The 14,133-nt window shown below is 48.8% G+C and overlaps 1 protein-coding gene across 1 annotated transcript; it reads left to right on the top strand.

Annotated features, from left to right (window-relative positions):
* Window positions 1–526: 526 nt before the first annotated feature.
* On the top strand, window positions 527–11,505 carry LOC108798887 (the record flags this gene model as incomplete). Its single annotated transcript, XM_018570697.1, has 3 exons — window positions 527–802; window positions 1,226–1,387; window positions 11,173–11,505. Coding segments are annotated over 3 exons (728 nt in total), but the record flags the coding sequence as incomplete, so codon positions are not given.
* Between the last annotated feature and the right edge of the window lie 2,628 nt (window positions 11,506–14,133).

Genomic DNA, 14,133 nt, shown 5'->3' with positions numbered 1-14,133 from the left:
TGTACAGAAGAGGGCAGAGGATATGACAGAGGGTGGTATGTTTGCTGCCCACAGGACAGGAAATCTTCTGATTCAGAATTGATGGTTATTGATCTTTCACTGATTAGTAACTATTAATTCTCATGGTGGTCCTCATTTTATGAATGGGCTCCAAATTGTGGCCTTTATTTTATGATGAGGCTTCAAACCATGGCCAGCTTTTTATGAATGGACTCCACAATGTGGTCTGCATTTTTTTAATGGGCTCCACACTGCATTATGAATGGAGTGGCATGTATCCTACAATACAATGTGCAAAACACTGGAACCGGCCCACAGCACCACTCCAGTATTGATGTAGGTAGATGTGTTATAATCAGACTTCCTTTTATTACTGAATGTAAACAATGACTTTCTTCTGTTATGAGAGACTGCTGATTCCCCTACTGGGCCCTGGGGGACGTGTCACGTGACCGGCGATGTCACCGCACATGCGCAGTGGAGGTGATTCGAGCAGGGTTTACTCGGCTTCCTCTTCCTGCCTCAGCTCCGCCCACGTCCTCCCCTGGTTGTCAGTATCTCTTCCTAGTGGGCGGGGCCTGCCTTGACAGGGAAGATGTAGCGCTGGAGGAGATGGAGCGGAGAATGGAGAGGGAGCGGGTTGCCCGCTGTGAGATGGCCGCCCTCTCGCAGGCTCTGGCAGTGCTCTGTGCCTGTCTCGCACTGTCCGACCCCGGGTGGCTGCTGCTGCGGGTGGACGGAGACGAGCTGGTTTACGGGGCCTCATACATCATACACCACGGGTTCAACTTCACTGAGACTGGTGAGGAAAGGGGAACTGGTCCGGGGGAGGAAAGGACTGGGAGGAGGGGTGGATTATTATGGACTTCTGGTCCTGGGAGGGGATGAAGGTGCATGCAGGTTATGACAGTCACAGGACTGGGAGATGAGGGGTGTTGGAGGGAGGAGAGATCTGGGAGGGGCATGGAGGGAGGAGAGATCTGGGAGGGGCATGGAGGGAGGAGAGATCTGGGAGGGGCATGGAGGGAGGAGAGATCTGGGAGGGGCATGGAGGGAGGAGAGATCTGGGAGGGGCATGGAGGGAGGAGAGATCTGGGAGGGGCATGGAGGGATGATTGTTACATTGGTCTGCGGTTCCTCTACGAGGGTTTAGTAGCCCCAAAGTTTACAGTGTGGTCAGTCACATTGATAGTAATGACCGGTTCTCTTCTTTGCCGTTGCACAGGTACCCACCAGCTGCTCCATAAAACCGGACTGTACATCCTGGCCCTGATGGCAGTTTGCTGCTACATCAATATCCTCCTCGGATCCTTTGCCTTCATGCTGGACTTCCTCAGGGTCCGGTCTGTGGGGATTACAGTTTCCACAATCCTGCACTTTATTACAGGTAACTGGCTGGTGTGCATAGAGACTCCGCAAGCGTTTTATTGCTGTCACAGTGTGGAAGGTTTCACCTCACTTCCTGTACCAGTGAGAGGGGGCAGGAAGTGATGGAGAATCCAGGGGTGGGCAACCCCTGCCCTCCAGATGAGCTCTAACTACAAATCCCAACATGCTTCTGTCTCTGGGAGTCATGTCTGTAACTGTCAGTCTTGCAATGCCTCGTGGAACTTGTAGTTCTACAACAGCTGGAGGGCCGGAGTTGCCCACCCCCGGTCTAATCTGATCTCAGATATCTTCTGTTCCGATCACATGGCTGGATTCTGCGGCCATCATGCTCTCAATCCAGATGGTAGATATGTCTGACTGCGAGTCAATCATCACTTCTCATTGCTCCACCCAGAATGTAGAAGAATCCTCCCGCACCCCTTACTGGTATGTCCCGTGCGGTGGGCGCTGTATTGCCCGCGGATGGCACCGCTGGAGATCCAAATAGTAAAGTATGTCACCAGCACACCGTGGTTCAATCTTCAAGCAGTGACCATGTTATTGGCACATTGCAATGTATCCGGGCGGTGTCTCTCCTCCCACATTGCTCAGCCGCCTATCACAGTCCGGCAGAGCATAAGTAGGCGGAGACAGGACGCGCTGTCACAGGAGGCTGGGCTCTCCTCCCTGCTCTGCTCACTCAGCCTCCTGTGACAGTGTGTCAGAGAGGAGAGCGGGTACAAGCAGTCAGTGATCAGTGATCGCTGAGTGTTTGTACATAATTGAGGACAGAGTATGGTTACTATATCCTCAATTATGAATGAATGGGAGTGATCTACATCACCTCCTGTCCATTCATAGTTGTATTTATAGTAACCATACTCTGTCCTCATGTTATCAATGAACAGCAACACTCATAAAGGATTCCTGTTCATTGATAACAGGGGACACAGAAAAAGAGATTGAGGACTCTGTCTTCTCAATCTCTTTTTCTATTTTAAAAGGGAAATATCAGGGGTCTGCTTAGATCCCCAACATTTCCCCAAAGCCCCTATAAAGTAAATATGTTTCGGCGGCCGATATATCGGTCCATCCCTACCAAAAATGTTATGAAAAATGCACTTAAATGCCCCAAAACACAATAAAATACCAATTTTTTAAATATAAAAGATGAGGTTACAATGAGTAGATACCCAACATGCCCAGGTTAAAAATTGTGTGCATCTGGGAAACTGCAACAGAATTCAGTACCCCAAAAAGTCAGTAAACGATGCGGGGGGGGGGCGGCCCCTTCTTCGGGACGCAGAAGCGATCTGGCGACAGGTAAGTCGCCAGGATCGCTTCTGTTGTAAAGCCGACAGTCGGCTCTACAAGTTTAAACAGAGTCCCAGCGGCAAAAGTCGCCGGGAGTCTGTTTAAACAGCCCCGATGCTGGCGACGTACACTGTACGTCGTCAGTCACGAAGGGGTTAAAAGCCCCCACAAGTCATCAGTTTAGAGATACGCATAAATACTGGCTCTAGAATTATTGCTCTCACTCCGGTGTGCGTGGCGCTACTCAACATATGTGGCGCAATTTTCGTTTTACGTAGGCGCACCCGACGCATGTTTACGTGAAGACACGCGTGCTGGCGGGGGACTTTAAAAAAAGTTGTTATCATTTTTACATTTATTTAATTTAATATTTTTCAACACTTTTTTTTTTTTACTTTAATTGCTATCACATAGGGGGGCTTACAAGCCCCTCATGTGATATCAGATTGGCAGTGACAGGTGATGCTGGGGGTCCAAAAGAACCCCAGTGTCACCTTTACACTAGAAATAAGCAGACCGCACTTCAATAGCTTATAGATGGGCTTCAGGAGCCGACCAATGACAGCTCAGGGACCGGAAGTGATGCAATACGCATTGCTCCCGGTCCCATAGAACAGGGAGGAGATCGGTGAACGGACGTTCGGCAGCTTCCCACCAACACCCAAGATGCCGGTCCGGAGCCCGTAGGAGGGACAGCAGAGCCCAGGAAACACGGCGGGGGTGTCGGGAGGGGGGGGAGGCCATTTACCGGCCCGTAGAAGCGATCTGTCGACAGCCGGCCGCTGTATATAAACCTCCGGTCTGCTGCCCTATTGTACCTGTACGTCCTTCCGTGCCCGCTCCCAGCACAAGAACAAGCCGCAGCTCACGCTGTCATTGGCTAACAGAGAGCTTCGGCTTCAGGCACAGAGCTGATCAGAACGTCTCTTGCAACAGCGGCAATGAGTAAGAGAGCGGGTCTGAATTGGTGACCCTATAGCCCCTTCTCTACAGTGTATGTTGGCTCCATTTTAGCTCTGCTCTGAGCTGTATATTAACCCCTGCTTATCCTGTGCATCTGTACATGAACCCCTTCATCTCCATCCTCCCGATGTATGTGACCTGTAAATTAACCCCTTCACCTCCTCCCTCTCTGTATGTCCTGTACATTTAATGTATCGGCCATTACTAAGTTCCATGTGTGTAACCCCCTCAATACCGGCACGTTTCTTCCTTTCCCCAAAAATGCAGATCATTCTGCCGTTGTCTACTTTCCTCGTTCTCAAGTGGTATCCACCAGGGAGCATGGAGCTGGCTTCCCGACCAATCAGGAAGCCGCGGGGTGGACAATAACTCCCAACCTCATTGGGCGGGAAGCCAAGTGACGAGGGAGCATGAAGTTGGCTTCCTAGCCAATCAGCAAGCCGGGCAGTGTGTAATGACTTGCCGCCCGGCTTCCTGATTGGTCAGGAAGCTGGCTCCATGCTTCCTCGTCACCTGTTGACAAGGAAGCATGGAGACGGCTTCCTGGCTAATCGGGAAGCCGGGGCGGTGAGTCATTACATGCCACCTGACTTCCTTAATAATATTTCCGGTATTGGCGAGTACTGGGAAAACAGTATCTGTGCATCCCGAATAGTAACCCTGTTTGCCGCCCTCACCTGTGTGACCCTGTACATCCACCAGAGGGCGCTATTGTCCATTCTATTACATCTTCATCTTGCATGACATTTTAAGAGCGGCCTTAGTTAGCCCAGTTGTCTTATGGTGTTGCAGATGAATTCAATGGTTTGTAAATCACGAAAAGAACTAAGGTGTACCCCCAACCCCTAATTTTTAGACTGGCCCTAAACCTCATAATACCCTTAAAATGAATGTTTAGGCTAGGTTCACACCTGCACTGCACCGCAGGACACCCGGGATCGTTTGGTCCTGTTCAATGCAGGCAGCAATTGCCGCGCGGCCCCATTGATTTCAATGGGGTGACAAGTACCTTTTTTTTTTTTTTTTGCGATGCACGACGCACAGCTGTTTTAGCCGCGTTCAGAAGCGCGGGCAGAATCGCGGCTTGACTGGGGTGCCATTAGAAAATAACGGCACCCACAGCGTGATCGGATCACACCTTGGCGGCTCCTGACCGCGTGGCAATCCACGCAAAATCGTGCACGATTGCCACGCGGTGAGGTGTCGCCTAGGTGTGAACCTAGCCTTACACTGAACCCTAAAACAAAACCATGAATCCCCCTAAATCAGGGGTAGCCAACTTCGGCACACCAGCTGTGGTAAAACTACAAATCCCAACATGCATCTGCCTCTGGGAGTCATGCCTGTGGCTGTCAGTCTTGCAATGCCTCGTGGGACTTGTAGTTCCACAACAGCTGGAGTTTTCGAAGTTGCCCACCGCTGCCCTAAATCTTAATGGCAACCCTTGGCTTTATCACTGACCTTAAGCTGACCCTTAAAGGAGAACTATGGGGTCAGTGTTTTTCCCCATAGTTCTCCTTAGGGTGACGGGAGGACACAAACTAGCGTCCTCCCGTCACCCTAAGCTCAGTATACCGCGAGCTGCAGCTCACGGTATACTGAGACGCTGCAGCCGGAGCGGATCCCGACTTAGACGACGGGATCCGCCCAGCTGCGTGAGTGACAGCTGGCTCTGCCTATCTAGAGGCAGAACCAGCTGTACCCGCCCCCTCCCCGTCCGTTCCGCCAGTCAGCGCTGCCGGGGAGGGGGGAATCCAGCCCCTCCCCTGTCAGGGCAGAGAGCCGTGACTGGATCGAGAGGTGAGGGAACCCGGTATGTGTTCGCTCACCTCTCGATCTACTGAGCCGACCTGTGACAGTCTCATTGTCACAGGTCGGCTAGAACTATGAGGTGAGTGAAAAGCACTCACCTCATAGTTCTCCTTTAACAATGGGGGGAATTTATCAAAACTGGAGCAGACAGAATCTGGAGCAGCTGTGCATGACAACCAATCCGCATCTCTCTCTTATTTTCAAATCTTAACTGAACAAACTGGAGAGGGATGCTGATTGGTCGCCATGGGCAACGGCTCCAGATTCTGTCTGCTCCAGTTTTGATAAATTCCCACCAGTGTATCTAAACCCAATAACAGACATACGGTGGTCTGTAGTCTTCAGAGGGGAATTGGGAAGGCTGACGAGGCGGCTGGATTAAACACAGCAGAGTGCACAGCGCAGCACTAGATTTCTGGCAATGTCGGGCGTTTTGGGCCCTCCGATCCCCAGATCGGCGCTAAAGGCCCACTTTACTCTGAGATCTATCACGCTGAGAAGAACATTGAGAATCATTGATGGGAGTACTTGCAAGTTCCTACCTTTTGTGGGTTTTCGTTAGGGGCCCATTTATAATGCTCACTCCATTCTACTCGCTCTGCTATGACTCCTATGTGACGTCTCACAGAGCTGTCTCTGATTATTGCAGCACAGAGAGCTCTGTGATCGGAGGAAAGGTCACTTTTTATATCATTACTGTACTTCAGGAGGAGGCAAACTCCGGCCCTCCAGCTGTGGCGCAACTACAAATCTCATTAGGCATCGCAAGACTCTGGCAGCCACAGACATGACTCCCAGAGACAGAAGCATCATGGGATTTGTAGTTTCACCACGGCTGGAGGGCCGGATTTTGCCTACCCCTGCTGTAGTTGATTGGTGTTCCGGACTCCATACTGATCAAAACAAGGCATCTAGCATTTTTAAAAGTAGGCATGTGATGGCAGCCCCCATACTTCTCTCTTCACAGAGTCGCTTTAAAAGAGAACTATGGGGTCAGGGCTTTTCCCCATAGTTCTCCTCAGGGTCACAGGAGGACATATACTAACCACCTCCCGTGACCCAAAGCTCAGTATATCGCGAGCTACAGCAATAATACATTATACAGCGCAATGTAGAACACCGCCAGCTATAAAGTACTATTGCTGGGATTTGTAGTCCTCTATAGCTGGTGCCATTCTGCATCGATTGCTGTATAATTTTACACTTTCTATTGCACTATATTGCTCACCACACTTGTTTTTTTTCTACTTCCACCGCTTCAAGCTTACTCCTGTGATGGACTACAATCTCAATACAAACTAGTAGTCCATCACTGGAGCCTTTTGTTTTGTTTATCCCGATTAACCTGTTAATTGAATGTAATAATCGGCTAACTAATCGATTTTGAAAATAATCGCTAGCTGCAGCTCTAGTGTTCGCTCACTTCCCGATCTACTGAGCCGACCTGTGACAGTCTCATTGTCACGGGTCGGCTCGAACTATGAGGCTTTCACTCATCTCATAGTTCTCCTTTCAGCACATTGCTGTTAATGTGTAGCTTTTTTTATTTTATCCATAGCATTGCTTTATAAATGAGCCTCTTAGTGTCCCAGAACGCAGGCTGTATAAATGAAGGAAAATAAACACAGGGGTACCTATAGGCATCTTTTGTAGCCCATTGAAGGAAATCGGTCTGAGAAAAATGAACAGCCGCCATCTACCTGATGGCCTGACCATGTTCTGGCTTCGGTCCGTGTGGAGTCACTGACCCAGAACAAGTTCATAGATGAGCAATTCTGACTTATCTCAGACTCCCATGTGCTACATGCTTGTTCCAGGTCATTAACCATGGCACAGAGTAATGGCTTTTATATTTGTGGGACTTCTTCAGCTTATTTTATTCATCAGAGACTTTGGCATTTGATTCATTGGAGCCACAACCATTACGCAGGCTGGCGAGGTGTCCTCCACCCCAGAGGGCAGAGTCTGGAAATTTCTGAGCGCCCGCCCCATAAAAATTGAAAAACTTGGCATGGGATTCAACCTCCTGTTGTCTCTTACAACGTTTCACCTGTTAGTTGTGTGTAGACAGTATTTAAGGACAGCTAGGTTGGTATTTAACCACTTGATGACCCTTTCACTGCAAAGGCCTTTTTTTTTTGTCTTTTACACCCATGATATAATCCACATTTAGGCCTGAAAATTACTTCAAACCCCCCAAACATTATACATTTTGTGAAACCCAACATACAATATAATACTCCAGGGCTCAAAATGTCATGTCCTGAGCTACTAGCCAGGACTTCAAAGTTACTCGCCACTAGTTGCCTTGCGGTGCCCTGGAATGATAGAACACCGGGACAGGACGGGGGTGTAACACTCCAGGCTTCAAGGGGTTAATAAGCGGAAAGGCACCCTGTATGGTTCTGTCCAGTTCCTGGAAATGGCTGACATACTTGGGTTAATGACACGGAAAGAACCAGCCCTGCACACCTACAACGTCCCACCGCAGTGACTCGGCGCTCTCCGGCCTCCACTATTCATCGACCACATCGATCACGGGCAGCACAGGACCAAACAGCCAATCACCGCCCCGTCTCTTATTAGACAGACCAGTCAGCGTCTTCAGTGATTGGCGCAGGAAACAGGAGGATTCTGATTGGCGCTCAGACGAACATTCGGCTCTCAGTCGAACAACGGACCTTAGTAAAGATGGCTGCCGTCATCCGGCCATCTTTAACATGGGACGGTGCACTGCTTTGGGCGGCAGCATACGGGTAAGCCATCTGGGATCCCTCCAGGAGTTGGGTACTCGGTCCATGACCGAGTGCTTGACTCAATGAAGGGAATTTATCAAAACTGGAAGAGAGAGAATCTGGAGCAGTTGCCCACGTTAACCAATCAGCTTCTCTGTTTCATTTTCAAATCTTAACTGAACAAAGTGAAGAGAGAAGCTGATTGGTTGCCATGGGCAACTGCTCCAGATTCTCTCTCTTCCAGTTTTGATAAATTCCCCCCAATGGCTTCATTTCCACTCGCCCCCACGCAATTTTCAATCGCAAATTGCGAGGGGGCGAGTGGTAATTTTGAGCCCTGTAATACTCCATTATTTTTTGTAAAATATAAAGTTACAACGAGTAAATAGATGCCCAACATGCCCAGGTAAAAAATTGTGTGCGTATGTGAAACGGCGACAAAATGCAGTACCCCAACAAGTCCAAAGACGCTTTCAGAGCCCCCACAAGTCATCAATTTAGAGATGCATGAAAATATTGGCCCTAGAATTATTGCTCTCACTCTGACGTTTGCGGCAATACCCAACATGTGCAGTAAATCAACGTTTTCGTACATAGGCGCACTAGACGCGTGTTTACATGAAGATGCGGGGGGACTTCATAAACATTTTTTTTATTATTATTTTCTTGTTCTTATTTTTACAATTATTTTTTAAAACAGTTTTTTTTTTTTTTGTAAATGTAATTGCCATCACATGGGGGGATTGCAAGTCCCCTATGTGATAGCATATTGGTGGTGACAGGTACTCTTTAAGGTGATACTGGGTTGTTAAAAGACCCCTAGTGTCACCTTTACACTCTAAATAAGCTATTGGGAGTGCAGATCGCACATCAATAGCTTATTGCTCTGCTTCAGGAGGCCAGCAATGACTATGGGAAATGGCAATACGCATCGCTCCCGTTCCCCTAGAACAGGGAGGAGATCAGTGAACAGACGTTCGCCGCTCAGCTTCCCATCGACACCCGAGATGCCATTGTAGTCCCTTGCCTTCCAGTGCGGGCGATCACACTGTGGGTGGGAGGCGCGTTTGGGGTGCCATTAAAATGAATAACACTGCAACACACCTCCCACAGCAGAATTTGTCAGGCCAGAACCAACAATATAATTGTAGAACTGCATTGTAAGCACATGGCGCTTGAATAGCTTCAGCCAGGGAATGACAGCTGCCAGTGGCAAGATTCCACAGAATGTAAATACAGCAGATAGTGGGCGGGTGCAATAGCCAGCCTGCTATTGGATATTTCAAATTGCAATAGCAGGCTGGCTATTGCACCCACCCACTGCTTGCTGTGCCCTCAGCACAGCATGGAGGAGAGAGCCAGGGGCTCCAACCAACTAATTGATAATGAGAATAGTAGGCAACTATTCTCACTATTGATTAGTTGGTTGAAGCCCTATTTACAGACTTCCTGTCCTAAGGTGACAACGCTGCATCTCCATAAATCCAGTACAGCGATTACGTGTTGACAGCATGGAGGAGAGAACTACAGGATCCAACCTACTAATTGGTAATGAGAATAGCTGTCATCGATTATTATTGATGAGTTGGTTGCGGGCGGCGAGTCGTTACATGCTGCCCGGCTTCCTGATTGGCTGGGAAGACGGCTCCATGCTTCCTCGTCACCAAGTGATGAGGGAGCATGGAACCGGCTTTCTGGCCAATCAGGAACCCGGGCGCTGTGCAATGACTCGCCGCCTAGTTTCTTGATGGGACGGGAAGCCGGCCAATCAGGAAGCCGGACGGCGAGGCATTACCGCCCCTGGCTTTCTGATTGGCCAGAAAGCCGGCTCCATGCTCCCTCGTCACCTGTTGACGAGGGAGCATGGAGCCGGCTTCCTGGGCCAATCAGGAAGTTGGGCAGCATGTAATGACTCCTTTATCCAGCTTCTTGGCCAGCATCTCAACCAATCAGGAAGCCGGGCAACAAGTCATTACACAGCGCACGGCTTCCTGATTGGCCAGAAAGCCGGTTCCATGCCTCTTCGTCAACTAGTGAGGAGGGAGCATGGAGACGGCTTCCCTGCTAATCGGGAGGCCGGGTGGTGAGTCATTACACACCGCCTGGCTTCCTTAATGGGACTTCCGGTATCGGTATTCGGTACCGGGGAAAAAAATATTAGTACTCGATACCGAAAAACTGGTATCGGAGTATCACTAGCTAAAATCCAAAGCCCCGGTTTTGTTGGAGCTTACATAACCACTGTTGGAACCCAGTTTCTGCTTGAGGGTCATGTGTTAAATGCCAGAGTGTGGGAACCGTTGTCGGGTCTTATGACAGCTGTCGGATGCCCCACCCTAAACACAAAACAGCAACAAGGTTTCCCAGCACACTCACCAGCCAGCATGTAAAAAAACTTGTCTCACCGCTAGGGTTCAAAACACTAGGGTCTTCTGCAGAAAATGTGAAAGCCGCACAGCCGCGCCAAGGCACCTCTTATAGTGCGGTCCTAACTCTAAACTATCAGAGTCTTCATCTTGGAGCAGAAGATAAAATTGGGTGCAGGTTTGTCAGGAGGAAGCCCAACCTCCCTTAAAGGCACAGGTACACACAAGGGACCCCGCACATCCCAATGGCAGCTAAGACCACCATGCATCACTGCACCAAATAAGTCAAGCAAAACAAATGACAAACGCACTCATCAATTCGTCACCAGCTTTACAGCACATTTTCTGCAGAAGACGTGTATCCAGAGCTCTGTTTTGAACCCTAGCGGTGAGACAAGTTTTTTTTACATGCTGGCTTGTGAGTGACTTTTTGCTGTTTTACTGTATAAATCCCATTCCATGTGCACCTTGCTGTAAAGCTGATGACGAATTGATGAGTGCGTTTCACAATTGTTTTGCTACACCCTAAACACAGACATGTTGTAGAATGATATTGTATTGCCACTAATGCATCATACATCTTGTGACCATCTGACGTTTTCCTTGTTTTGCAGTTGTTTCGTCGGCAGCCTCTGTGGCTCTCTGCTCCTACCTGTACGTGCTGCTCCGTGATGAAGTCTACTTCCAGGTCACGAAGCCCCCCTTAAATTACGTAAAAATGGGAGAAAGTTACTACTTTGCCATCTGCACCTTCCTGGCTGCTATTTCGGCAACTGTGCTTAGTTGTTGCTCAAGGAAATACCGAAGAGACTACGAAACGGAAAGCCCTGTCTCGGGGACTGACGTTACCACTCCCCTTCTGCAGGACTCTGTGAGCCCGGATAGCCCGGGGGAGTATGGGTAATTCAAAGGACCATGCTATATGGGCAGCCCAAAGTCTCCTCGCGGCGGGGGAACAAAAGATGATAGGACTTGTCAGAATTTGCAGCTCCTCAGCAATCCATGCCCATGGCTGGCCTATACTGTGCAATTATGCGAAGGACCAAATATTGGCATTGATGCAAACCTTTCATGAGCTAATCAAGTACAAAATACCCCTCACCCATTGTATAGCAGGCACTCGCTTGTACCAAAAGTCACCATTAACTTTCCTGTTCACCAGCTAAATTAGTGCTGCAGCTCTTTAGCCCCTTACCGCTGGCAATTGACCGTTCATAACAACCGAGTTGGCAATCAAGTCATTACTGTGTATGGCTTTCACAGTGATCATGTGATTGGTAGCCCAGCCTACTGGCCCCCGATCATCAATGTGTGACTGGGAGCGCTCAGTGACAGTGCAGTAACAGTGCTGATTGAGTGTGATCCCAGCACAAAACATAGACATATATATGTGGCTAGTCGGCGTACAGCCCATCTCTGCACTGCTACATATAGCCGTACGCCAGCAATAAGAGTATCAAGACCCAATACTTCCAACTAGGGATGCACCGACACCGGGTACGAGTACCGATACTTTGCTTTCAGTACTAGCTGGTACCGATACCGGTGCTTCTGTTGGCATGGACAATCAGGAAGCCAGGCGGCGGGTAATACAGCAAAAAGTTTTCCCAGCACACTCACCAGTCAGCATGTAAAAAAACTTGTCTCACGCTAAGGTTAAAAACAGAGGTTTGGATACACGTCTTCTGCAGAACATATGAAAGCCGCACAGCCGCGCCAAGGCACCTCTTATAGTGCGGTCCTAACTCTAAACTATCAGAGTCTCCATCTTGAAGCACATGGGGCAGAAGATAAAAAACCCTCTTAAAGGCACAGGGACGTACAAGGGACCCCGCACATCACAAGGCAGCTGGGACCCCCCCATGCGTCACTGCACCAAAACAGTCAAGCAAAACAGATGACAAACGCACTCATCAATTCGTCACCAGCTTTACAGCAAGGTGCACACGGAATGGGCTTTAAACAGTAAAACAGTAGAAAGGTATCATGGCACACTCACAAGTCAGCATGCTGTTTTACTGTGTAAAGCCCATTCCGTGTGCACCTTGCTGTAAAGCTGGTGACGAATTGGTGAGTGCGTTTGTCATCTGTTTTGCTAGGCGGCGGGTAATGCCATGCTGCACAGCTTCCTGATTGCCTGGGAAGCTGGCTCAATGTTATTTGGTAGGCTCGATTGTGAACCGGCTTCCCAGCCAATCAGTATTAAGCCGCTGATTGGCTGGGAAGCCAGGCGACTAGTAATGGCCCGGCTTCCTGATTGCCTGGGAAGTAGGGTTGCCACCTTTTCTTCCATTGAAACCCAAACACTCTAGCGACGCACAGAATTTTTTTGGGGAGAATGAGTCGTAACTTATTCATATGTAAATAGTGCCACCCATTTATATGTAAATATCAGTCATGACTATTTTCAGTGGGGGGCCAGCAGCCACTATCTTAATTTTGCTTGCCCCTGTCTGCCTGGCATCTTTTGTCCGGGTTTAAGCCCCCATGAAACCCGGACACAGCATTCAAAACCCAAACTGTCCGAGTGAATCCCGGACAGGTGGCAACCCTACCGGGAAGCCGTGCCGTGTCCGCCCACCCAATCAGCAAGGAGCCAGCTTCCCGGGCAATCAGGAGGCGGGTCATTAATCACCACCTAGCTTCCTGTTTGCCCAGGAAGCCAGCTCCATGCTCCCCTACAGCACTGCCGGTCAGAGGATATCTTCCTCTGACCGGGAAGTTCCAGTATCAGGGGAAGGCATCCCTACTTCCAAACAGCATGGTCATATGGGAGCAGGACACGCCTAACAATATGAAAATGCCGGCATTTGTGTAAAATCATTGCAGTGGTTGTAGATCAGAGTAGCCACAGACTAGTATACAAGAGCGGTATAGGTCCATTATAGCGGGTGTCTGCTATGTGTACGCATGTAATATTTTGTATTTGATTAGCAGATGACAGGCATGTTATAAAGGTCAACACAACCCAAAAAATATTTGATTTAAACAGTTGCAGGCAAGTTCAGTTACACTCCTTCTTTATATATTTCTCGGGGACTCCAATGGAGATATATTCCCATCCCCCCCCCCAACCCCCCCGGCCAAAAGATGGCATAGCCCCAGTGGATTCTCCATATTAACAGATATTTGGGGAGTCCAGCTGCGAGAGTGATCCCTTTTCTTCTGGCCGTGTGTCAGGGGTGCAGAATCAAACTACTGCTGGGAAATGTCACCATTGTCATGTCTGAGAGATGTAGGAAGACGGCTGGTGATTGTCCACCTGAAAGCGATGAGCTTCCCTGGAATTGACCTTTTAATCTGAAACTGGTATTGTTTGTGGTTTTCTCTCTATAGTATTATATTTATATCATGTTTTATGTGAACATATCCTGCGGGCACTAAACTATAACCACTGGCCTTATGACTGCAAAATCTTTTATACTGGAGGTTTTGCATTGTTGTAAGTTGATTACTGTCCCCTCTGCGGTTTCAGTTTTACGTTGTGTGAAATATCATTACATTGCACTCACCTCAATTATGTTGTCATTTTTACATTTTTATGTTGTCAATTAAAACAGAATTATTCTGAGGAA

Source organism: Nanorana parkeri, unplaced genomic scaffold (genome assembly GCF_000935625.1).
Source record: "Nanorana parkeri isolate BGI_ZX_2015 unplaced genomic scaffold, ASM93562v1 scaffold1583, whole genome shotgun sequence".
Taxonomy (NCBI): domain Eukaryota; kingdom Metazoa; phylum Chordata; class Amphibia; order Anura; family Dicroglossidae; genus Nanorana; species Nanorana parkeri.
The sequence above is the reverse complement of the archived record's forward strand: the minus strand, read 5'-3'. Positions and strand labels throughout refer to the sequence as shown.